Source organism: Capricornis sumatraensis, chromosome 3, assembly GCF_032405125.1.
Source record: "Capricornis sumatraensis isolate serow.1 chromosome 3, serow.2, whole genome shotgun sequence".
Lineage (NCBI taxonomy): Eukaryota > Metazoa > Chordata > Mammalia > Artiodactyla > Bovidae > Capricornis > Capricornis sumatraensis.
This window is the reverse complement of record NC_091071.1, coordinates 101,161,120-101,185,887: the sequence shown is the minus strand read 5'-3', so window position 1 is coordinate 101,185,887 and position 24,768 is coordinate 101,161,120. Positions and strand designations below refer to the sequence as shown.

At 36.3% G+C, this 24,768-nt stretch overlaps 1 protein-coding gene across 1 annotated transcript in view; it reads right to left on the bottom strand.

Moving 5' to 3' along the window:
- Positions 1 to 24,768, bottom strand: part of LRP1B (LDL receptor related protein 1B) — a 1,972,098-nt gene that overhangs the window by 34,900 nt on the left and 1,912,430 nt on the right. Inside the window, exons 85-86 of the mRNA XM_068968462.1 lie at positions 17,331 to 17,505; positions 12,651 to 12,755 (exon numbers count right to left, since the gene is read on the bottom strand). Of these exons, the coding sequence (XP_068824563.1) occupies positions 12,651 to 12,755; positions 17,331 to 17,505 (280 nt within the window). The remainder of the gene's footprint in view (positions 1 to 12,650; positions 12,756 to 17,330; positions 17,506 to 24,768) is intronic.

Below are 24,768 nucleotides of genomic sequence, written 5' to 3'. Positions count from 1 at the left end.
CACTGTACTTTGTTATAAATCACTATGCTATGTAAAAATGTAACTTTATCAGTATCTTAAAACAAAATAGATCTTAAGGGGAACATTGGTGAAGGGTTTACATTTGTTGAGCCAATATTTGCTTCTAAATCTCCATATTCCTGCCCTTATAATGAATATTACTAGCATATAGGAGAAATAAGTATTAACCTTTAAGATTAATCATGTTAAACCTTAGGTTAAGTAAATTCCTTTCTTGATTGTAACTCACTACACCCTCACCCTATAGGAATGCAACTTTATTTGGAGGGTGGCACCTGATTTAAGAAAAAATCACCCCTGGAAAAATAAGTTTTCTGGTTAACTGACCGGTATCAGAAAGGGCCATAAAATGTCAGCAGACCTCATGGCCAAAAGATGATGAAACTCATAACACCTTTGTATAATTTTATATGAAGCACCTGATTGTGACAAGGGTCAGGTCTGCTGACCCCTGCGTGACTCTGTATTCATCCCTATGTATAACAAAAAGGTATATAAACAAACCTGAAAAATAAAGAAATCGGATCAGTTTATGGAAAGACTAACTCCCCCGTGTCGTTTCTGTCTTGCTCCCCGTTTTCCTGGCTGAATTCCCATATGAAATGTGGGTACTCACCAAGCCTGCTAATTCTGCCTGGGCTTCTGAGATCGGACTGGGGAGGCCTCAGTGCCTCCTCTCCTTTGGGAGAATGGAAAGATGCCTGTGGCCTACATAGGTGGTGATTGGTATTCCATGTAAACCAGTTGTTCAGCCTCTTTTTTCCACTAATTCTCCTACTACACGATCTGTTTCTAATCTCCCTCTATATCTGTAATTAAATAAGTTTTTTCCAGGATGCCGACTCCATCCCCACCTTCGAATCACCCTGGATCCACCAGGGCTGGACCCTGGCAACAACAGATTGGTTCCAAATAAGGAACTAAATGGCCTCTTGATGAAAGTGAAAGAGGAGAGGGAAAAAGTTGGCTAAAGCTCAACATTCAGAAAACTAAGATCATGGCATCTGGACCCATCACTTCATGGGATATAGATGGGGAAACAGTGGAAACAGTGTCAGACTTTATTTTGGGGACTCCAAAATCATGGCAGATGGCAATTGTAGCCATGAAATGAAAAGACGCTTACTTCTTGGAAGAAAAGTTATGACCAACCTAGATAACATATTGAAAAACAGAGATGTTGCTTTGACAACAAAGGTCCATCTAGTCAAGGCTATGGTTTTTCCAGTGGTTGTGTATGGATGTGAGAGTTGGACTATAAAGAAAGCTAAGCACTGAAGAATTGATGCTTTTGAACTGTGGTGTTGGAGAAGACTCTTGAGAGTCCCTTCGACTGCAAGGAGATCCAACCAGTTCATCCTAAAGGAGATCAGTCCTGGGTGTTTGTTGGAAGGACTGATGCTGAAGCTGAAACTCCAATACTTTGGCCACCTCATGCGAAGAGTTGACTCATTGGAAAAGATCCTGATGCTGGGAGGGTTTGGGGGCAGGAGGAGAAGGGCACGACAGAGGATGAGATGGCTGGATAGCATCACCGACTTGATGGATGTGAGTTTGGGTGAACTCCGAAAGTTGGTGATGGACAAGGAGGCATGCTGGAATCATGGGGTCACAAAGAGTCAGACACAACTAAGAGACTGAACTGAACTGAAGGATTATATTAAAGGCCATGAACATGTTCCAGAATCAAGGGAAAATAATGTGACTCCATCAAGGCCTCATAACAACAGTTGTCCCATATAGAACTCTGTAATGACTGTTTTCTGTTAGGCAGTGCCACCTGTACTCTCAAAGCACAAACTGACTTTGAATTTTTATAGAAAAACATGGTATCTGCATTTTTTTTTCTTTCCCCATGACATGACTAACATGGCAAAAACTAGAACAAGCTATAACTTGTTACCTGGAATAATAGATATATATTGATATGACAGATTTTCTTGGCCTTTACTCTTCCAAACGACATGCACATTTCATGTTTTGAGCTCTGCCAAGGGGCAGAAAACAAATAAGGGACATGAGGTGGTGACCTGACTCTTGAAATGTGGACAACATAGGCTGCTAAACTGAATTGCTCAAAAGCCCTGCCGAAACATTGTGATCTGTTTGAAATCTCTTCTGACAACTTCCTTGGGCTCATCTCAAATATTCTGTATGGGGCCACTGGGTCGCTGGTCCACATGGAGGAGTGTTGCCCAGTCTGACAGCAGAGCTGGAGAAGACTAAACCCTGTCCTCTCCTTTCCGCAAAGCCAGCAGTTTGAGAAACCAGGGCCTTATTTAGTTGTTGTAATGTAGGAGAATGATTCCTACCTTTTAAAAATGTGTGACAGAAATAGAAATCATTATCTCTTTCCCTTAAACTCCAACAAAGGTTTCTCTAGGACCTGTACATTTCCTTATGTTTTCTAGATCCTCACCCTAAGGACCTAGAAAACAATGTGAAACTTTTAAGCAAATAATTAGATGGAACAATCACAAAACCAAAGAAAACGACAAAATGCCTAATTTTCAGATCATTCTCTTAATGAATTCCCTTCGGTACTTGTATATTCATTTTGCATCCGTCTGCATTTTTAAAATCTATTTTGAAAATGTTTCGAAAGCTAGTTCTTGTGTATTTTCTGGGGTGTTCAAGGGTGGACCTGCTGCCCTACCCTCCTCTCTTGTCCCTCATGGGACTCGAGCTGGACTTCATTTATGCAGTTCCCTCTTTAGTCACTATTGCTATTACTATCATAGCACTTCTAATTATTTTTTATGCCATGTTTTGCTTATTTTTAATAATGAGCACTTTTTAAGAGCCTCACACTTTATTTTTTGCCTCCAAACTCCCTAAAGTCCAAATTATGCCAACCTCTGATCATATTATATGATCTGTTTCAGCAGTTTTACAATTCTATTTTTTTTTAAGTATTTACTGTGTTGAAAACAATATTCTGTTTTTTAAATTGGTATTACATTTTTTAATCCTTAAAATAACTTTAGTAAGTATAGGATCAGCATTTCCATATTAAGATGACAAATGAGTCAAAAGAAGAAAAGTGAAACCAACAAAACAAACTGCCATCTTGAGATACAAGGTCTTCTATCTCTTGGCTCTTTTTTGTGCCCTGTTTACCAACAAATCACTTCTAAAATGTCATGTTTTTAATTAAATAATTGTCTTCCTATCCTTTGTAAATTGGGATTCATTTTAAAATCTGGTTTTTAAACACATTGCTTCTTATTCTAGCAGAGTACCATGTCATCACCTGACATCAGGAGGTGAAGAAGGTGACAGAAAATGAAATGGTTGGATGGCATCATCAGTTCAATGGACATGAGTCTGAGCAAACTCCAGGAAATAATGAAGGGCAGGGAGGCCTGGCTTGCTGCAATCCATGGGGTCACAAAGAGTTGCATACAACTGAGCAACTGAACAACAACTGTGTCATCAAAACCTTTTGAAAATACTCACATGATTGAGAAAATTTGTATGTCAAATGTTATTAGTGTTCCTCTACTGCTTATGAATACATTTCAAATTTTAGCTAGACAGCCTATGTGCCTCAGAACTATTTCAGTGTATAACATCATTGTCCAGCACTCCTCCAGAAGCACCACTTATCTTACACTGCTCACATCCCCAGAGTCCCTGCCATATTCTTTCCTGCCTCATCTCTTTGCTCAAATAGATTACAGTCCTTGAAGGGCATGGGCTATTCCTTACTTTCGTCTCTTTCATTCTTTTCTTTTTTTCTTTCTTTTTTGACAGGAGAAAATATCAGAGTAAAAACAACAAACAAAAAGCAAGGAGAAGAGAGAACAAAAATGAGTACAATTAAGTTCTAATAAGTTAAGATAGGTAAATTAAGCCTATTTGGTTTCTTTTGTAGACATATATTTAACCTCAGTTCTAGAACACTCAGGAAACAGTGTTATAATAAACAGTGGTATAATAGTTTTAGAAGAAATCATAGAGATGAAAAGGAGAACCGAAAATCATGATGAATCAATCTTTTCTTCTGACTCTTACAATTTTCGAAAATGTATCAAGGAAGTAAGATGTGGTATTACAATGATGACAGCAAGTTGCTCATATCATATGCTGTCAGATCTCATAATACAATACAGGCACTAGGACAATATATTTTAGCAACATTAGTTAACACATATTACACACAGAATGCCTGCTAGCTGTGTAGCAAATAGATACTTCAAATACAACTTCTTACTTGAAGAAATTTACAATCTGCCAGAGAGAAACAGACATCTACATTTAGAGGGGCAGGAAGTAGAACAGGCAGCATTCCCAGGTCAGTTTCAAAGAAATATGTTCCATGTCCAAAGACCAAAGAAGGATGAGAAGTCAATTCAAGTCTAACCATAAAATATGGACTATCATAATATGAAAAATGTAACCACACACATGCAGATGATCAGATAAAGGAGATAACTGCATGAAAAACCTTGTTTCTCAATAAAAAAAAAAAAAAAAGAGAGAGAGAGTGAGAGAAATTATGCCCAAATAAATCTAACCAAATCAAAACAAGCAAACAGAAACAAAGGGAAACAAATAATAGATTGGGGAAAATGCTCATGCTCATATCAGGTTGTTTTTAGCTTCTGCTTGAAGTGAAGAAGTAAAACATAAAAACTAACAGTGCTAAATTGTTTTTAACCACATGGAGAATTGGTCCTCCTATGGGCAAAAAGCAATAACATATTTTATGAGAAATGTCTTGAAATTCTGCCATACCATTATTTTTAAAACAGTGTGCACCTGAATTGCTATGACTTCAAAGGCAGTGTAATATAAAAGTTAGACTTTTTTGGTTCTCCCTTTTTGGTTGACAAACAATGATTTTAAACTTGGCTTTTTATTTTGAACAAGAATGTGAATTACACAGAAACTTATTTTTAGAAAGCAAATATTTCCTAAGTTCCACCAATAATAGTAATCATTCATCTTTCAGCTTCACTAGTCAAATATTTTATTCTGTTTTGTTCACTGAAATAACCTTCAGTGCCTAGGTTGTTTTCTGGGATATCAGTTCAGTTCAGTTCAGCCGCTCAGTCGCATCTGACTCTTTGCGACCCTGTGAATTGCAGCACACCAGGCCTCCCTGTCCATCACCTACTCCTAGATTTTACCCAAACTCATGTCTATCAAGTCGGTGATGCCATCCACCCATCTCATCCTCTGTTGTCCCCTTCTCCTCCTGCCCCCAATCCCTCCCAGCATCAGGGTCTTTTCCGATGAGTCAACTCTTCACATGAGGTGGCCAAAGTATTGGAGTTTCAGCTTCAACATCAGTCCTTCCAATGAACACCCAGGACTGAACTCCTTTAGGATGGACTGGATGGATCTCCTTGCAGTCCAAGGGACTCTCAACTATCTTCTCCAACAACACAGTTCAAAAGCATCAATGCTTTAGCGCTTAGTTTTCTTCACAGTCCAACTCTCACATCCATACATGACCACTGGAAAAACCATAGCCTTGACTAAACGGACCTTTGTTGACAAAGTAATGTTTTTGCTTTTGAATATGCTATCTAGGTTGGTCATAACTTTCCCTCCAAGGAATAAGTGTCTTTTAATTTCATGGCTGCAATCACCATCTGCAGTGATTTTGTGGCCCCCCAAAATAAAGTCTGACACTGTTTCCACTGTTTCCCCATCTATTTCCCATGAAGTGATGGGACCAGATGCCATGATCTTCGCTTTCTGAATGTTGAGCTTGAAGCCAATTTTTTTGCTCTCCGTTTTCACTTTCATCAAGAGGCTTTTTAGTTCCTCTTCACTTTCTGCCATAAGGGTGGTGTCATCTGCATATCTGAGGTTATTGATATTTCTCCCGGCAATCTTGATTCCAGCTTGTGTTTCTTCCAGCCCAGCGTTTCTCATGATGTACTCTGCATATAAGTTAAATAAGGAGGGTGACAATATATAGCCTTGACGTACTCCTTTTGCTATTTGGAACCAGTCTGTTGATCCATGTCCAGTTCTGGGATATAGTAAGTGTTTAATACAAATTTGTTGATGAATTAATATAACAAAAAAAGATAACCAGTATTTTTGTTATTTAAAAAGGCAAGATGGAGAGAAATCAAGGGACGGACACTTGGGACTCTGGTTCTTATAGACTGTGGCTCTCCTAAGCTAGGTGTTCATAATAAGAAATAGATGGAAAAGTTAGGCACCAGTAAGCTACATATATGCCCTGATATATTTTGGTATATTAAAGTGTCAAGAAATAGATTATAAAATCACAGAGAAAAGTTAAACACAAATATTTAATTATGACCCTGCTGAAGGGTCTGAATAGAACAAAAAGGCAGGAGAAGGGGAGGTTTGCTTTCTCTGTTTGAGCTGGGACATCCATCATTTCCTGCCCTTGCATATCCATGCTCCTGATTTTTGGTTCTTTGGACTTGGACTGGATTAATTCCCAGGTTCTTAGGCCTTCAGATTTGGACTTATTTATACCACCAGATTTCTCTGTTCTCCAGCTTACAGACAGTAGATCCTGGGATTCTTGGCCTCCATAACTGGATTAGTCAATTCCTATAATAAAGGTCTCTCTCTCGATATACATATATATCAATATATAACATATGTAATGTATAATATATATCTATTACTTCTTTCTTTTTCTGGTGAACCCTGAATATTTAATTTTTCTCTTAAAAAAGCTCAGTTATGTCTAAGTCAACTAATATTTACTATTCATATGCAAAGAATAATCTTGACTTGAGATCAATGAAATGAGAAGATTGAAGTGGAAAAAGGCATGAGAGACATTTGTGTGAGCTATGTAAGCAAAGACGTTTAGGTGTGGAATGGTCCCATGGCTATGTGGCAAGGTTGTTATATGTACCTGTGTCTGCAGTGATAGAAGTAGGGTAGCTACTAGAGGGTGAAATGTGCTGTGGGTATTGCTGGGAGATAGTCCTGTGGAGGCTGGTCTATGCTTTAAAAATAACTTCAAGTCAATATAAATAAAAGTCTGATCCTAGGGAGAAATTTAAGAAGAAGGAAGACATAGTTAACTTGCTATTGAGTTCACAGATTTAATAATTTCTGCATCTCACAGCAAAAATTGTTTAACAATACATTGCTTTTAAAATAATACCTATTCATTTTTTTTTTAAATTTGGCTTTAACATTGTTCAATATATATACTTTAATTTATGTCAAAAGTCTCTCCAAATAAACCTTAAAAAAAGCATTAGATTTTCATTTTTTTCCTAGGCTTTTCTTTGGGGTTTTCTTTTTCTTTACACATATTAATAAGTGAAAATAGCCATTAAGAGACAAAAGTGAAGGCTTTCAAAGAACAAATCTATTTCTTAAATTGAAAGACAAGGTAATAAAATTTCTATGTATAAAAAACTGTCAACCTCATAGATATGAATGCTTTATAGATTTTCCAGAAAAGTATAACTTCTATACAATTAAAAGGTTTCCTTCTACAAAATAATAATAATAATGTAGTACCAATAAAACTACTATCTTACCTCTTAAAGCAATTTCTGTTTCCTGTAAAGGCTTTTAAATGAAATAATACATAGTGGCTTTTCATTAAAGATATAGGACCACTACCAAATGAAATCTGAAGCTAAAATCTGTGCTTCCAAAAATTTCCCCTTATGAGGAAACTCACCACTAGAATGATGTCTGGAGGGCATAATATTGTCTTAGATGAGAATTTTTATATGAGCACAGACAGTTTATACTAAATTTATTTTTATTCAGTTACATTTTAGTACCAAATGAATTATAAATTACTTCAGTGTAACTAGGAAATTTTCCATATTCAAAAATTTCACCTCTAGAAAAAATGAGTATAAAATATGAACCATCTATCCTTCATAGTTCCTTAACAATAGGCTTTAATAAATAGTGAAAGAATGATCTTCTTGAATATTTACATTTTCTTTGTCATGAAAATATTTTTCCCTAGATCCCACTTCTCCTTGAAATTACCATGTTTTTCATTCATTTAATACACTGTCAAGGATTCAGAAAGGAATCTACATTTTTTTCTACTCTCTTTCCTTTCACTTTCCCATTTATAGTCTGTTTTCAACCAAATAGCACTTGCAAAACATCTCTCATAATGACCATCTACTTGCAAAATTCAATAAATCACATTGAATTCTTAACCTCTTTGAAGTGTCTGGAGTTGACATTCTTGGACACACTCCGTTCCTTTGACTTGGAGGTACCTACTCTTTGACAAGCTCACTCCACATTCTATTTCTTCTCATTTACATTTGTTGATTCTTCCATAACACAGTATAAAACACTGATGTCTCCTAGAATTCCATCCGTAATCCTCCAGTCTTCTTTCCTATAAATGCACTCTTATGTCATGCAGAAAATATACCTCACAATCTGGCCCACAAACATCTCATTAGTATCCTCCCCCTACCCATTATACCATATAGCTATGTTCTAATCTCAACAACCTTCACTTTTTATTTGCAGACCTATTCTCTGACTGTGCTATTCCTCTTTCAAGAAAGGTTTTCAGCCATTTCCCCCCATAAAATTACTAAACATTTTTTCAAAATACGGTTAAAATATCACTTCATCTGTTAAGCCCTTCTCTCTCCCACTAGTCATCATTAACTGATCCCTGTTCAGCTGTTTTCCCACAAACCTTCAGTCTTATTTCTTTTATAACAATTGTCAAATGGTATTTTAACTTTTGAAAATCCATTCATCTACCCAAAATGAATTTCATGTTCTTCAAAAATAAAAACCTTATTGGAGTTAATCAGCACAAAGAAAGTAGAACAGAATAAGAGTTTTAACCAGGGCATGGACTTTAGAACCAATGAGGTGTTTACTAAGCCAGTTTTAGCTGTTATTAATTCTTCTTCTAATTATACACAGGGTCTCACTCATCATAGGTTATCAATACATATTTGGTGAATGGATTAATGAATGAATAACAGGATATCATCTCTTCTATGCTTCTTTTCATGGCTTAAATCATTTGAGGAATTCCGTAAGGATTACTTGTACCATAAAAAAAAAATTTAAAGTGTAGAAAATCACAACACAGACACAATTTCAATTAAGTCCAAAGCAGAAAGAAATGAAGATACACAAATGTGTATCAGGTGTTTGTGCTGAACCTCTCCAATTAACATGTATTTCCTGGCTGAGTTTATCAGAAGCTGATTATATCTTAAAAGGTCCAGTGTCTCTGATGATACATAATAAGAGTGAAAAGTGAAGGAGAACATTAAAATGGGCTATTATGCCCACAAGAGATATTTACTCTGGTGCCGATAAAGGCATCTGCTAGATAGGTAATTTCCTGAGACCTATTGATGGAGCAGGGGTGCTGAAAGGTCATGTATAATTTGCCTGAGAATTGTGAGAAAGGGACAAGACATACAAAGACTGGGCCCCAGAGCAGGTATTGCCTGGGTTCTTAAAATGAGGTACTGTAAGTACTTAGACCAATGTTTGGCCAAGGATCTCCCTGGATTTACTAACTCTTGAACTATCATCCACCATTTTTCACCTGAAATGTTGACTGCCACCACCAACCTTTTGGTGTGGGATCCCTGAAGCTGAACTCCAGGGCTTTCTTCCACATGCCACTAAGTCACTTTTAACAGCAAACTCCTCAGCTCTGCCTCAGATCACTTTGGCTACACCGTCTTTCCAGCATCCTATGGCATCCTCTAACTTTGGCATAAATCAGGTTCCAATGGCACTAGTGGTAAAGAATCTGACTGTCAATGTAGGAGACAAAGGAGATACAGGTTCAATTCCTGGGTCAGGAGGATCCCCTGGAGTAGGAAATGGCACTCCACTCCAATATTCTTGCCTGAAAAATCTCAAGGACAGGGGAGACTGGTGGCTATAGTCCACAGGGTCGCAAAAGTCAATCTACAGTCCACAGAGTCAGACAGGACTGAGCGACTGAGCACAATTTATGTTTCCGCTTTATCTTCTCAGCCCCTCCCCAATTCTACAGTTACCTTTCATTCTAGCTGTATTAATCCACTCATAGTTCCCTAGAGAGGCCACTAAGTCTCACATTCTTATCTCTGTTTATGTTAATTTTTATTTTCAGGATGTTTTTCCCAATCTCACTCAACTACCTGAACTACATGGACAACAGGAGGTTGCCTTCTCTGTAAAGCCTTCCATGTATGCCTATCTCCCATTCTAAACAAATTGCTTGCCTTGTTAAAACTCCACCGCCCTCGTTTTGTTTTTGTTTTTGTTTTTCTTCTGTTCACACCTACACTATCATAGGTTAATTAGTTTATTATGAATTTCTAAACCACCAATTAGTAAATTCTTTAATGTTCAGGATAAATTTCATTCACTTTCATTTGTCTAAGATTTAGCACACTTTCAGGGTCTTATCAATATTTGCTGAATAACTGGAGGAACTTAGGTGGAGGCAGGACAGAGGTAATACTAAAAAGGTATCTCGTCTCTGTCATCAGTTGCACAAGGCACTAAACCTGAGTACGAATGAAAAAGTGAATCAACTTTTTTGCATGGAACTTTATATAGACTAATATTTAAAGGGATATTTCTGATTGCATTTTATGTAGGAATGAATATTTGTTTAAGACATTCAAATATCTTCCAGAAAAAGACAAAAATATTTTCCTATCTGATTATTTTAATCACTTCCCATTTTTTAAATTATTGTGTAAAAAAGAATATTTACTTGAATAACAAAATAGATGCCTACGAAAAAAATTATAGAGGTTTGAAAATGAAACATCTGAATTTTAATACCATTGTGTCTTAAAACTACCACTAAGTACTCTGTTACTGCTGCTGCTAAGTCTCTTCAGTTGTGTCCGACTCTGTGCGACCCCATAGAGGGCAGCCCACCAGGCTCCCCCATCCCTGGGATTCTCCAGGCAAGAACACTGGAGTGGGTTGCCATTTCCTTCTCCAACGCATGAAAGTGAAGTTAATCAGTCATATCCGACTCTTCGCAACCCCATGGACTGCAGCCTACCTGGCTCCTCCACCCATGGGATTTTCCAGGCAAGAATACTGGAGTGGGTTACCCTTGCCTTCTCCTCTGAGACACTGCCATATGCTATTATTGGGGGTTGCCATTCAGGACTTCTGTTTACATGGAATATTTATTAAGGAGAATGTCAGATATGGTTCATCTCTAAAGCTCAATGCAAGATGCAATAATAACTTGCATTGTTATAAAGGTTCATAGTTACCCAAAATGTGATCCCTGAAATTTCTCAGAGGAAATAAATGCATTTGTTAAGAACCAAAACAATGTGTGTCATCACTGCTTGAAATAAAAAAGTTACTAAATAAAAGCCACTTTTCCAAATATAGCATCTAGTATAGTAACAGAGTCTAGAAACACCTGCTCTGTCCTTGTCTAATTAAAAGCCACTATTCTAGCAAACATATTTTTATGAGACAGTTCCACAAGCATTTTCATTCCCTCCATTATTTTTCTAGACACTAGCTGACCGTGGTGCATACATGAGCAAAGCAAAGGTTAAGTATGTATGACACAGATGAACCCCAAGATTAAGTATACACTGTGAAATGCATGTGGATGTTCATGATTTAAACCAACGGACTGCGGCCTGAAATGATGTCACACAAAGCTTAGCGGTAAATGGAAGGTTAAACCTACTTGCATCTCGGCTCATTAAACGCAGTTAAAGTGCAAATCCCCTCATTCTGACAGTAGTGATCACAGGGGTTCTCTTTCTGGTCACAGCGCTGACTTTTAAACCCCACAGAGCATCTGCAGAATTTCAGTAAAATACAGCTAAATCAAGTGTCTGAGTTTTTTTCCAAATATATTTCAAGTTTATTTCATACAGAGATATTAATAGTAGCATATTAACACAGTTTTCCTTAGGTATGCTCACTTCTTTCTCATATACAATGATCACAATCTACTCTGACAATGAGGGTAACAGAATGCAGATGTGAATCCTATGTGGGCATCATCCTTCTGGTTAAGCAGTGATAAAATTCAAAATAGAAGTCATAAGAGGAATAGTCTTATTTCAAGTTTTCCACTCTGGATAATCAAGTGTTTGAAAAGAAAAAAATGTTAAGTTCCAGATTTTCTCAGGAGTAGAGAATCTGTAATACTTTCCAAAGATTTAGAAACCCAGATTCAATGTAATGTATTTCAAAAGAGACAAGGGCTTAATAGGTTTACATAATACAACACTCTAAATCTGACAAAAATATCAAATAATACTATACTTTTGAAAAGACACCTTATGTACTTGGAAAAGAGTGGCCCTAAGTACCAAAGCATTTATAAATATGATTATGTCTGGGTTTCACATATCTAAATAAGGTCAATTAAATTAGAAGCATTTTTACAGGCATTTCCAAGTTCGAAGATGTCTGAATCTTTGAAATAGGTATGATGCTAAGGAGTGAATGATCTCTTCCTTATGAAATCAATAGCAAATTAATGAAGGGGAAAGTTCTGTAGTACATGAACCAATGAGGAACAATACTTGATCAGAGATGTCCATGAAACATTCATTTAAAATATGTTACCCCAAGAATGGAGAACAATAGAGCAGAGATTCCATGCACATCTAAAGTCATATTATAAAATGTCCACAGTATTATAAAATACTCACAAACACACAGGTACATTTGTCTCTGGGTCCAGCTGGCATGTGCCTCCATTGTAACAGTAGCCATCACATAGCTGGCAGCTAGAGGCAATCTTTCCATTAGTGCAGCTGCAGCAACAGAGAAAAAAAAAAAAAAAAAACCCTCATTGTTATTGGCATGATTGTTGTTGAAAGCTCACACAAATTCTCTATAGATGAGGATATTCATCATAGAAGAGTAATGAAGCAGCTGGCTAAAAGGTTTACAAAAAGACTTGCTGGAGGCAAAGATTTTTTTTAACAGAATGATGACATAAAATTTTTCTTTTGGTAATTTTCAAATTTTCAACACATTTGTTTAGTTAGATACAGGTGTGAAAAATATACCTTGGGATCTGTCATTTACACTTTAGGGAGATATCAGTATCTTATTTCCTTTTCATACTACTTGAGTTTGGTGACTTTTTTTGCTATTTGTAAAGCACATTATCAAAGACTCTGGAAGCAAATGCTTCAGCTCTCCCTTCTAAACTGAAAAGTCTGGTCCAAAGAACTATTATGAGTTTTAGACTCCACATTGTGCCTGAATGTATAGAACTATCCTGTAGTCACTTTTATACCACTGTTTATCCCTGAATATGTACTGTAATTAATGTCAAACTCTTTTTATGCTAAAGCAAAAAAGGTAACAATTCACTGCAAAAATAAACAGTAACTTTATAGGAATGATATGCAATATGGCAACAAAGTAATGAGGTAGGCTTTCTTGGAAACATTTTGGAAATGATTCTAATTTACAGTACATTGCCTTTCTGAGATAAGAATAAAAAACTGCCTACTGCTACATGGAAAAGAAAAAGTATAACAAGAATAGAAAAAGTACAGAAATTTCTCACTTGTCATGTTGCATTTTTAAATAAATAAATACCATTAGACTGGACATTGAAAATTGTTGGGGGAACAGAGTAAAGTGCATTGACATTCCAAATTATTGAGGAAACCTCTTCCATGAGAAGTATGGTAACAGCCTTGGCCAGCAGATCATGTCAATACTCTGGTTATGAGATGATGTCAGCACTAATTGCTATGAAGTAATCAATGGTATCACAGTAAATCTGGACATAACCTCAATAAAAAAAAAAATCAGGCTGAAATATCACTAGCTGATCACTTTGCTTCTCTTCATGACAGACGTCTACTGCAGCACATCTATCAAAGGGTAATGCCCAAGGAGGTTGAGTGCTTAGGTGCTCAGTCATGTTCTACTCTTTGCGACCCCTTGGACTGTAACACGCTGGTCTCCTCTGTTCATGGCGATTCTCTAGGCAAGAATACTGGAGAGGGTTGTCATGCCCTCTTCCAGGGATCTTCCCAACCCAGGGATCGAACCCAGGTCTCCTGCATTGCAGGCAGATTCTTTATCGTGTGAGCCACAAGACAAGCCCAAGAACACTGGAGTGGGTAGCCTATCCCTTCTCCAGGAGATCTTTCTGACCCAAGGAATCAAACGGGGGTCTCTTGCATTGCAGGCCAATTCTTTACCAGCTGAGCTACAAGGGAAGCCCAATGATAGGTTAGATATTTGCAATAATTGATTGACTATCTTATAGTTTATTTATTATTTTCATATTTATTTGACCTAGTGTGGGTGGTAGGGTTGCTGGAAATGTACTGAACTGCTTATACTTTCCCAGGAATTTGATTTAAAGATTTTTCTTTTTTAAAAGAACATGGATTTAAATATCACAGTTCTTTTCAAGATGAACAGAAGCAGTGAGTTAATTATGTTCTAGATGGGAAAAGGAGATATGTGAAAGTGGAGACAAATGTGGGGAAGAAGGCAATGGTTAAAGTTTCAAAGATTTAACAAAGAGTATCACATTCTTTATGATTTATAGAGGCATTTGAATATGGAAGCAAAGTGAGGCAAATACATTTTAATGGCATTGGTGTCTGATATGTTAAATGGAACTGGGAGACTTTTCCTTGCTCTCCATGCCCAGCCTCCTTGAAAATCAAAGAACAGAAAGTTATAGTTTCATGTTCAATCAAAGGGATAATATCAAAGAGAAAAATTAGCTCATTATACATTAAAGAATTTTCCACAAAAAGATAACTATACACCAAACATCATCATATAAAAGAGAAAATATTCTATTTATTGATTGCATTTAAACTTCTGCTTCCAAGAATTATAAAAGATGTTTCCCTGTTCTCCTTCTAAAGGTTTTCTTTGAATCCTAAACTTAAGACAGATATTTCAAATGTGAAATATAAGTTATCCAAATCATTGTAGGACATCAAATAGTACAGCTTATGTTTTAATGTAGTTTTCATTATAATTTAATTTCTTAGAATGTTACACAGATACACCCATACATGCACCATTTGTAATTAGCAGTTGTCCATTAATCAGAAAGAATTCTCATAACAATTTGACATCAGAGTGGTATAATTTAGGTTATTCAAAATTATGATCAAGCATTTCTTCATCAGTATTTACTAAGGAAGAGAGAAAAATACACAATTAGTTCTGTTTTAAAGCTTATACTCATTATATTTGACAGAGTATCTATTTTCTACTGTAGTTGACAGCTCATAGGCTTGGCATTAGGAACACATCAGTATTTGGAATCACAAATACACATGCAGCTTGAATTTTTCTCATTTAAATAAAAACTTTAATTTAACTCAGTTGTGATTTTTAGTATCAGTTCTTTACCCATGAGATAGAAATCCCAACATTCCTATAAACTTTATTTAATGCTAGCATGAAAAGTATCATAGAAATAAAAACAAACTTATCTAATGTCTCAAGATACACAAGGAGTCGTGTTTGCATTGTCACGTTCATGTTATTGTAGCCTATTTGATAAATCAAATAATATACTCCTATTTTTAAACTTTCACTATCTACTCACTGCTAGCAAATGTTATTTGTCCATTCTTACATATAGTTTTCCAAAAAGATATTTAAATCAGGAACTGTAATGTGGAACCTCAAAAGTCTACTCAGGTTATGGGTTCTAGTGTTTCTAGGTTGGTTAAGCCAATATTGTCTGTACAGTAGGCAATACTGAGGGTCCTTAGAATCCAGTTCTTCCTTCCTCACATGGAACTGACCTGTGTGATGGAAACAGTATGTGTCTCTGCATGTGCTTCTCCAAGATAAACTGGGTTGGAAACTATGCCTCTCAGCCTCTCTTACACGATAGTCCACAATTTCCTGGGTGAATGAAATGGGGTTGTAAAGAATATTCTACAGGGTATTCCTGACATGGTACACTGGACATAAAGAAAGATATATGGTCACTAACTAAAATCAAGTTCTGCCATGCTCAAGTTTTATCACAAAGAACTGATGAATTTAATGAGCAAACATGATTTTGATAGTTTAAATAAAAATGTGTTTTACTTTTATGTACTTATCAAAGGCATGTATTATAATTAGTCATATTTTTCAATGACTTTAGTTGAAAAATAATGTACTTTCAAATGACCCAATTTGAGGGCTTGAGTGAATGTCATTTATAATGATAACAGATCACACATAGATTAATTCTAAAATGAGAGTAAATAAAAAAAAAATGTTGATGTCTGTAATAAAATTTTATTGGACTTTGTTTGGCAGAGTAACATAACTCAGGGCTGGCACCCTCGCAGAGGCCATCTTAGTGGAAGCTGTGGAGTGAACATTTTAAGGTGTGCTTTTCTATCACTTATTCTCATTTATTATAGTCCTAGGGCAAATGATTGGGGAAGGAAATGGCAACCCACTCCAGTATTCTTGCCAGGAGAACCCCATGTATAGCGGAGCCTGGTGGGCTACAGTCCATGGGGTCAAAAAGAGTCGGACATGACTAACACACACACACAGGGCAAAGGATAGAGCTCAATCATTTATAAGCCCTTCTTTTAAAAGGTTGTGAAAAGAAGTTCAGAGTGAGAATTGGTCTCTAACCTCTGTGGCATAAATCTGTTTCATGACAGAAACTGAATGCCACTCTTTAGCTGCAAAGTTCTGTCTTCCATTCACTTGATCTCAAAGCCAAAGAGCAAAAGGCAGTGCAACAAAAATGTAATTGGATGTCTTAGTTGTAGTGGCTTCCTAGGAAGCATCATTCCTTCTACTTATTTTTAACCATAATTTTCCAAGTCAGATAAAAAGATTAAATTTTGTTTCCATTCAACAGGTCTTTTGTTCCTTTTCCAGAGGATCACTTTGTAAAATCAGAAAGGCAAATACTCATTACTGATAATAATGATGAGACAAAAGTTTGAGCTATTCTAATTTAGAAGTATTACGTAAGCTTTTTGAAGGTATGTTGCATTTCACTTGTGCATGCTTACTATTAGGAATATTCTGTACAGGGAATGATCTGACCATATTATTGCATGATAAGTGTTCATGTTTTCCAGAAGTACATTAACACTTTTTGAATAAGTTTTGGTTAATCAAAATGAATTGAACTCTCTTTGTAGGAAAAAAAAAAAGGAAAGAGATAATGGAACACTTGCTATATTGAATTTCTGATTCATGTTTATGTTTGATGGAAAACAGCAAAATTCTGTAAAGCAATTATCCTCCAATTAAAAAATTAATTAAAAAACAATAATTTACCATGTTCTCATTGTTTTTTGCCAGAATGTTAATGTCCTTTTGGGTTCAAATGCTTTTATAAATTAAGTTAACTGTCTACTTACTTGCAAGATATATCTTCACTGTCTTTATTTATAAGGCAGTGTCCCCCATGGCACCTTATACATTTGTCAGTTTCACATTTTGATCCTTCATAGCGTATTGGACAGACACATTCCACACTTCCATCATCTCCAATGGTACAGGATTCAGAATTCACACAGTAGTGATGACACACATCTAGAAAGAATGAACAATATCGAAATAAAATTGTGTTACAAAGTATTTTTCTTTCTTTTTTTTTTCCCCCACACTGGAATTTCTACAATCAGGGGTTGAACCCATGTTCCTTGCACGGGAAGCACAGAGTCTGGACCACCAGGGAAATCCTACAAGATATTTTTCTTAAGTCACAATAAATGTTACCATTTTACTTAATATTTTAAAATGGTCAATGGATAAGTAGATTTATTTGCAAGAGCAACTTGTAATTACATGTAACCAGATTTCTTTAAGAATACCATTGATTCTTGTTTTTGCCTGAGTTTGCCATCATTTCATCTTGCTAAGGGTTATATTGATATATTATAACAATATAAGTTGTATTGATATAATAGATATAATAGAATATTAGTTATATTGATATAATACTGACAAACTCTATTAGTCCAGAATTTTAAAATTTAAGTTCTCAAGTTTCTTCAGCTTTCCTTCTAAGAAGCAATATTTCTGTTATTCTGGAATGAACATAAATCCTCAAGATTTCTTTAGATGTCATCTATCTTTATTCCTCCTTACATCTCTTTTCATCTGAAGAACAGAGTAAGTATGGGACTCTTACTCCTTCGATAGCCTCTGGTGGAGTGGAAAGAAGCCTCTCTCTACATGAGCCAGGAGACCCAGATTCAATATCAGGGTAAGGAAGATCCCCTGGAGGAGGATGACAAGCCACTCCAGTATTCTTGCCTGGAGAATCCCATGGACAGAGGAGCCTGGTGGGCTACAGCCCGTGGGGTCAGCAAAAGTCAGACATGACTTAAAGACTAAACCACCACCACCACCACGTGAACCAGAACAGCCAGTATTTCCAAACACCTGAGCAGGCAAGCAGATAGAAGATGTGCCTCTCATGGAGCCCCAGCAGAAACGTGGACTGGAAGACTAACAGATCCATCATGGGTAGAAAGTGATAACAGAAGTCTACGCCATTTCCTCCTCCCAGGTGAGAACCTGGAGTCTCGTCAGTCAGAGGGAAAACCTCCATGCAGCCTGAACCCTCTGCTTTGTAAGGTGTTTCCTACTGAGCACTTCAGACAATTTTCTCAACTACAAAGGAAGAATTCTTCAAATATTTCCATATCTCTTGAACATCAGTAGTAAAAAAAGACCATTTAATAAGAACCACATTGACTTTGCAATTTGACATTTTGCCTCAGTCTTCTGAAAAACAAACAAGTCTATATGTATATTGACACATCAATATTTTTTAATTTATCACATTCACAATATTGAAATTTATAGTATTAATACAAGTAATCTTACAGAAGAACTTACTGAATTGATTGCAGACCTAGTGTTTGAAGCTGCAATTTCCTTATAGTTATCTAATTGTGAAGCAATATTAGGTGTGATTAGATGAGGTAAAAATCACAATTTATAAACTTTAATCTGCTGTAAGATGATTGTTGTGGGTAAAAAAAGGTAAAGCATAATTTATAACTTTCATTCTTGTATATTTATCTAGCCTTTTATTAAATCAGACAGAAATTAACAGGCTTGCTTCATATTTATGGAAATTTATTTGAAGCATTCTTATGCTTGCTGTTGCATTATGCCAAGTACCCTCATTGAGATTCAAAGCTTAAGTTTATTACTAAGGGTCTTGGCTATGTTTAAGAAAAGAAGCACTTTCAAAGAATGAGAGACATAAAGATCTAAAAATTAAGTCAATGTTTATGTCTGTCCATTATGATGTCTATTTGTAGTTGTTTTAGGCTTGGCAGATGTACACAACGCAAATTCTGTTTTTATTAATATTTGTGAAGAATGTACTAACAGTAGCCTATATAATCATCTAATACCATCTACTATGCAGAAATCTCTGAAGAGCAATTTTCGTTAGTCAGTTTGCTAGATACAACTTATTGACAGAGAACTCTTTTAATATTGTCTCTAATTGTTTAAATTTCATCCATTGGTCCTGGTTCATTTTTTATGATGGGATATAGAAAACAGCTGATGTATCTTTCCAGGATTTTCATAGTATGAGGTTTTTTCCACAATGGATAATTCATCAGATTCATGTAGGTGACTGACTTGCAAATGCAGATTCCAGTTTCTTTTCCTTTCATCCACTACCACTCCTGAATTCTAAATTCTAGATCAGATTTGAGGTCTGGGTGAAACCCATCAGATCAGATGAGTAAACAGAATTTGGGAACTAGGGAATGTAAGAAATGTGAAAATAATTTTACTGAGTAGCAAAGGGACTACATTGTCTAAGTTGTAAACAGATTTGATTTGATTGAAATAGCTTATTTCTTGACTAACTTTGGGAGCCCTAATTAGAATATAATTTTAACCTAAAATTTTGAATCACGTTGTTTTTAAAATCACTTCATTGAGAAGACTTAAGAAACTAGGAAAAGTTGAGTTAACATCCTGAGGGTTGATGATTGCCCTATACCATACCGTAGCAATAACAGTCTGTTTGCACTTATCTTGCACTTATTTAGCACTTTTGGGTGCTAAAGGTCAAAGTTAAAAACTTACCTACAGTTTACTAATTAAAAGTAATTGTGATAATAAATTAAATCTGGTTTAGACTGAGAACATAAAGATGTGAGAATATACACAACTTATTAATATTCAAGGAAATACAAATTAACACATCAAAGAAATACCTTTGCACTTCCACCAAACTGATGACTAATGGCAAAAACTCTCATAGCACTAGTAGTGGGAATATAAATTGGTTCAGTTGATTTGGGAAATAACTGAGTGTTAATTATATTAAATTTGAGCGGTTCCCTTGTGGCTCAGTGGTCAAGAATCTGTCTGCCAAGTAAGAGACACAGGTTTGATCCCTGGGTTGGGCAGATCCTGTGGAGAAGGAAATGGCCACCCACTCCAGTATTCTTGCCTGGGAAATCCCAGGGACAGAGGAGCCTGGCAGTTTACAGTCCATGGGCTTGCAAAGAGTCAGATGCAATTTAGCAACTAAGCAACAATTAAATTTGAACATGCTGTGGGTGTGCTGTGTTCAGTTGCCTCTGACTCTTTGCGATCCTATGAACTGTGATCTGCCAGGCTCCTCTGTCCATGGGATTTTCCAGGCAAGAATAATGGAGTGTGTTGCCCTGCCCTCCTCCATGGGATCTTTCCCAACTCAGGGATTGAACCCCGGTCTCCTGCATTGCAGGTGGATTCTTTACTGCTGAGCCACCAGGGAAGCCCCAAATTTGAACATACCAACACTTTATGACCTAGAATTTTTACTTTTAATATACTGTATATGCAAGGGAAAAGCATGCACATGTGCACAAAACATGTCCACAATATGCACAAAAACCTTTTTAGAAATAGGCAAAAGCTAAAAAATAATCTAAATATCCATTATAAGATGAATATATGGAAATAGATAAATGAAAAATGAAAACATTAGTTATAAGCAACAATATGCAAGAATCTCATGAAAATAATAGGAAAAAATGGACAGAAAATACATATAGTATATTTTTATTTATAAAAGGCAAAACTAGTCTGTGGTTTTAAGAGTCAAAAAGGAGTTATGTTGAAGAGAAAGACAGGGATAGTGATGAAGAACGCCAGGGAGCACTTGAGATAATAATAATGCTCATTCTTGACCTGAACATTGGTTTACACTGATGTGTACACCTGGGGATAATTTATTGAATTGTATACTTGTGATTTTAAACATTTCTATGTATATTATGCTTTTACAGAAAGATTTCTTTTAAAATCTAATGGCATATAAGCTACAATAAGAATATTTTATAAATTCTGTTTAGTTTGCTAACTAGGCTAACAGGTTTTCTCTTTACAGATAATATTTTTAAAAGGAATTCATAGTTTGTTTTTTATGTTTTAAAGGAAACTCTCCATTCTCTAATGTTTTTAATATATTTTGAAGCCCGTCAGCTGCACATTATTCCATGCTACTGACTGGCCTCAAGGCCTAAAAATGTAACCTAAATAATGTAAAAAAAAAAAAAAAAAAGTTTGCTTAAGATAAAATTGTAAACAGGTATTAGAATATTCAGTTAAATAATTACAAATTGCATACTGTTAAGCCATGCCACGTTTTCCCTCTGAATAAGGCAGAAATAATATAATTTTAGACTCAGAACCCTTTCTCTACAGATATTCAAATGGAAGACATTCCATTTTTTCCCAGTTTATGTGTTTAGCACTCTATGCAAAATTGAAGTTTAAGGGCAGAGATTTGCTCACTGTATTCTAGCCCGGCCAGAGTTGCTGCCTAACATCTTCCTATGAAAGTTTTCTATCTCCATTATTAGGCTTAAGATGTGGAGCACGTTGAAGATGTTGAATTACATGTCTGCTGGGCTGTTCTCTGCCTCTGTTAGCATTGTAGGGCCCAACACTTTGAATGTACATTCTCTCCCTCCCTCCCACTTTCCTCCTTCCTCTTCCACCCTTCCTTGTGTTCTCCCCTTCTTCGAACCTCTCTCTTTCTTTCTTCCTCCCTCCCTCCCATTCTCTCTTTCTCCCTCCCTTCCTTTCTTTCTCTCTTAAAGTCTTCCCTATTTACTCAACTCCAACCCCAAGATTTCTGAATACAGCAGAAGGTAGATCTTACTCGATAGGAGACTTCAGCAAGTCATATTTAAATTATCACACAAGCATTGGGTACTTGTAAGTTGGAAGTCAAAATAATTCCTTCAAAAACTCTGTTATTTCAAGTTTAATTATAACATGATGTATGTAAGCCCAGGAAAAAGTTTAAAACATCTGATGAAGCTCTCTATTTCCAAATTGGGTGACTCAACCAAAGTTCATGTTCTCAGGAATTGTCTCAATATCATGATAGGAATGCATAATAAGTCTAAGGAAAGCTACCTAATTTCTCTCTCATTCTATTTTCAGTCATAATCCACTTTGAATTACAAGCATCTGTGTAAAACTTGCAGAAATATATGTTGTATTTTTATCAGTGTCCCATCTCTGAAAGTGAAAGTCAGTGAAAGTCACTCAGCTTTGTCCAACTCTTTGCCTCCTCATGGACTATACAGTCCATGGAATTCTCCAGGCCAGAATACTGGAGTGGGTAGCCATTCCCTTCTCCAGGGGATCTTCCTGACTCAGGGATTGAACTCAGGTCTCCCTCATTGCAGGTGGATTCTTGACCAGCTGAGCCACAAGGGAAGCCCAAGAATATTGGAGTGGGTAGTCTATCCCTTCTCCAGGAATCAAACTGGAGTATCCTACATTGCGGGTGGCTTCTTTATTAGCTGAACTAATAACATTAACTAGGAAGCCCCTATCTCTATATACTCTCAAATAATTACTACATGGTGTTCAGTCACTCAGTTGTGTCCAACTCTTTGTGCCCCCATGGACTGTAGACATTGAGGTTTCTCCGTCTATGGGATTTCCTGGGCAAGAATACTAGAGTGTGTTGCCATTTCCTCCTCCAGGGAATCTTCCCGACTCTGGGATCAAATCCCTGTCTCTTGTGTCTCGTGCATTAGCAGGCAGGTTATTTACCACTGGCACCACTCATATTTAAATTCTATCTCTTCAGTTATTTATTTGCTAAAAGGAATACTTCTTTAGCACTTTCCAATCCTGCAGAAATTTAACAAAGTATGAAGAAGAATATTATATGAGAAGGCTCCTATGGTATGCAATTGTTCACTTTCGTTCTAAAGGGTCTTTCTTGACAAGCTCAGAAACAGAGAGAAGTTAAGCTGTAACTGGAAAAACAATTTTTTTTTTTTTAATCCCAGACCACTGAAATTGCTTACCTTATACAGCTAATTACTTTAAACATTAAAAATACTTTAAAAACATTTTGAAAGTAATCTTTTTATAAGATAGATACTCACTTTCTTAACTAAAATATATTAGTATTTGTATTAATGATTCATTTATCATTCTGTCAATTATTTATTACAGAAGTTTCATAGTCTTCCCCATTTTTTTCATATTTCAGTTTTGATTAAGTGAAATGTTACTGATTATGAATCAGTAGACAACTCCAAATATAAAACTTAATTCCTCCCCAAGAATAAAAGAGTTGGGAATGTTGGTACTTGGTTAACACAAAGGTGTACCACAAAGGGATCATCTTCTAGTTTCTGACACATAGACACACATGCACTCACACACTCACACACACATATATACCTTGCTTACAAAAACAACCATCTTTTATTCCTTCAAATTTTATGTTTAGCTTAATAATGATTGGAACTGAGAGAAAGTAAAAAAAAAAAAAAGTTTGATATACTAAAAGAAGTAAGGTTCAAAGAAAATACAGCTGAGAAGAGACGTTTTGTTCAAGGGGATAAAATAGGGAAGGAGTTGAAGATTAAAGGTTGAAGATAAGAGTCTATGAAGATTGGCCTTTATGTATTTAACAGCAGCAGTCTGGAATTTATGGAAGGAAAAGCATGTGGGACAATATAATTGATCTAATTTTGACCATCATGTTGATAAAATGGAAGTGGTGATGTGTAATTGATTATTTAATGAGGACATGTGTGTGACTAAGTGTATATAGAGAGTTGTGAGTGGCGGATTCATGTTGATGTATGGCAAAACCAATATAATATTGTAAAGTAACCTCCAATTAAGATAAATAAATTTATATTAAAAAAAAAGAAAAATCCAGAAATACAAGACAGGACACTCACTCTCAGAGAGCTGACAACCCAACTGTGAGGTTGAGTTCAGTTCAGTCACTCGGTCATGTCCGACTATTTGCGACCCCATGAATCGCAGCACGCCAGGCCTCCCTGTCCATCACCAACTCCCGGAGTTCACTCAGACTCACATCCATCGGGTCCGTGATGCCATCCAGCCATCTCATTCTCTGTCGTCCCCTTCTCCTCCTGCCCACAATCCCTCCCAGCATCAGAGTCTTTTCCAATCAGTCAACTCTTCTCATGAGGTGGCCAAAGTACTGGAGTTTCAGGTTTAGCATCATTCCTTCCAAAGAAACCCCAGGGCTGATCTCCTTCAGAATGGACTGGTTGGATCTCCTTGCAGTCCAAGGGACTCTCAAGAATCTTCTCCAACACCACACTTCAAAAGCATCAATTCTTCAGTGCTCAGCTTTCTTCACAGTCCAGCTCTTGCATCCATACATGACCACAGGAAAAACCATAGCCTTGACTAGACGGACCTTAGTCAGCAAAGTAACGTCTCTGCTTTTGAATATGCTCTCTAGGTTGGTCCTAACTTTTTTTCCAAGGAGTAAGCGTCTTTTAATTTCATGGCTGCAGCCACCATCTG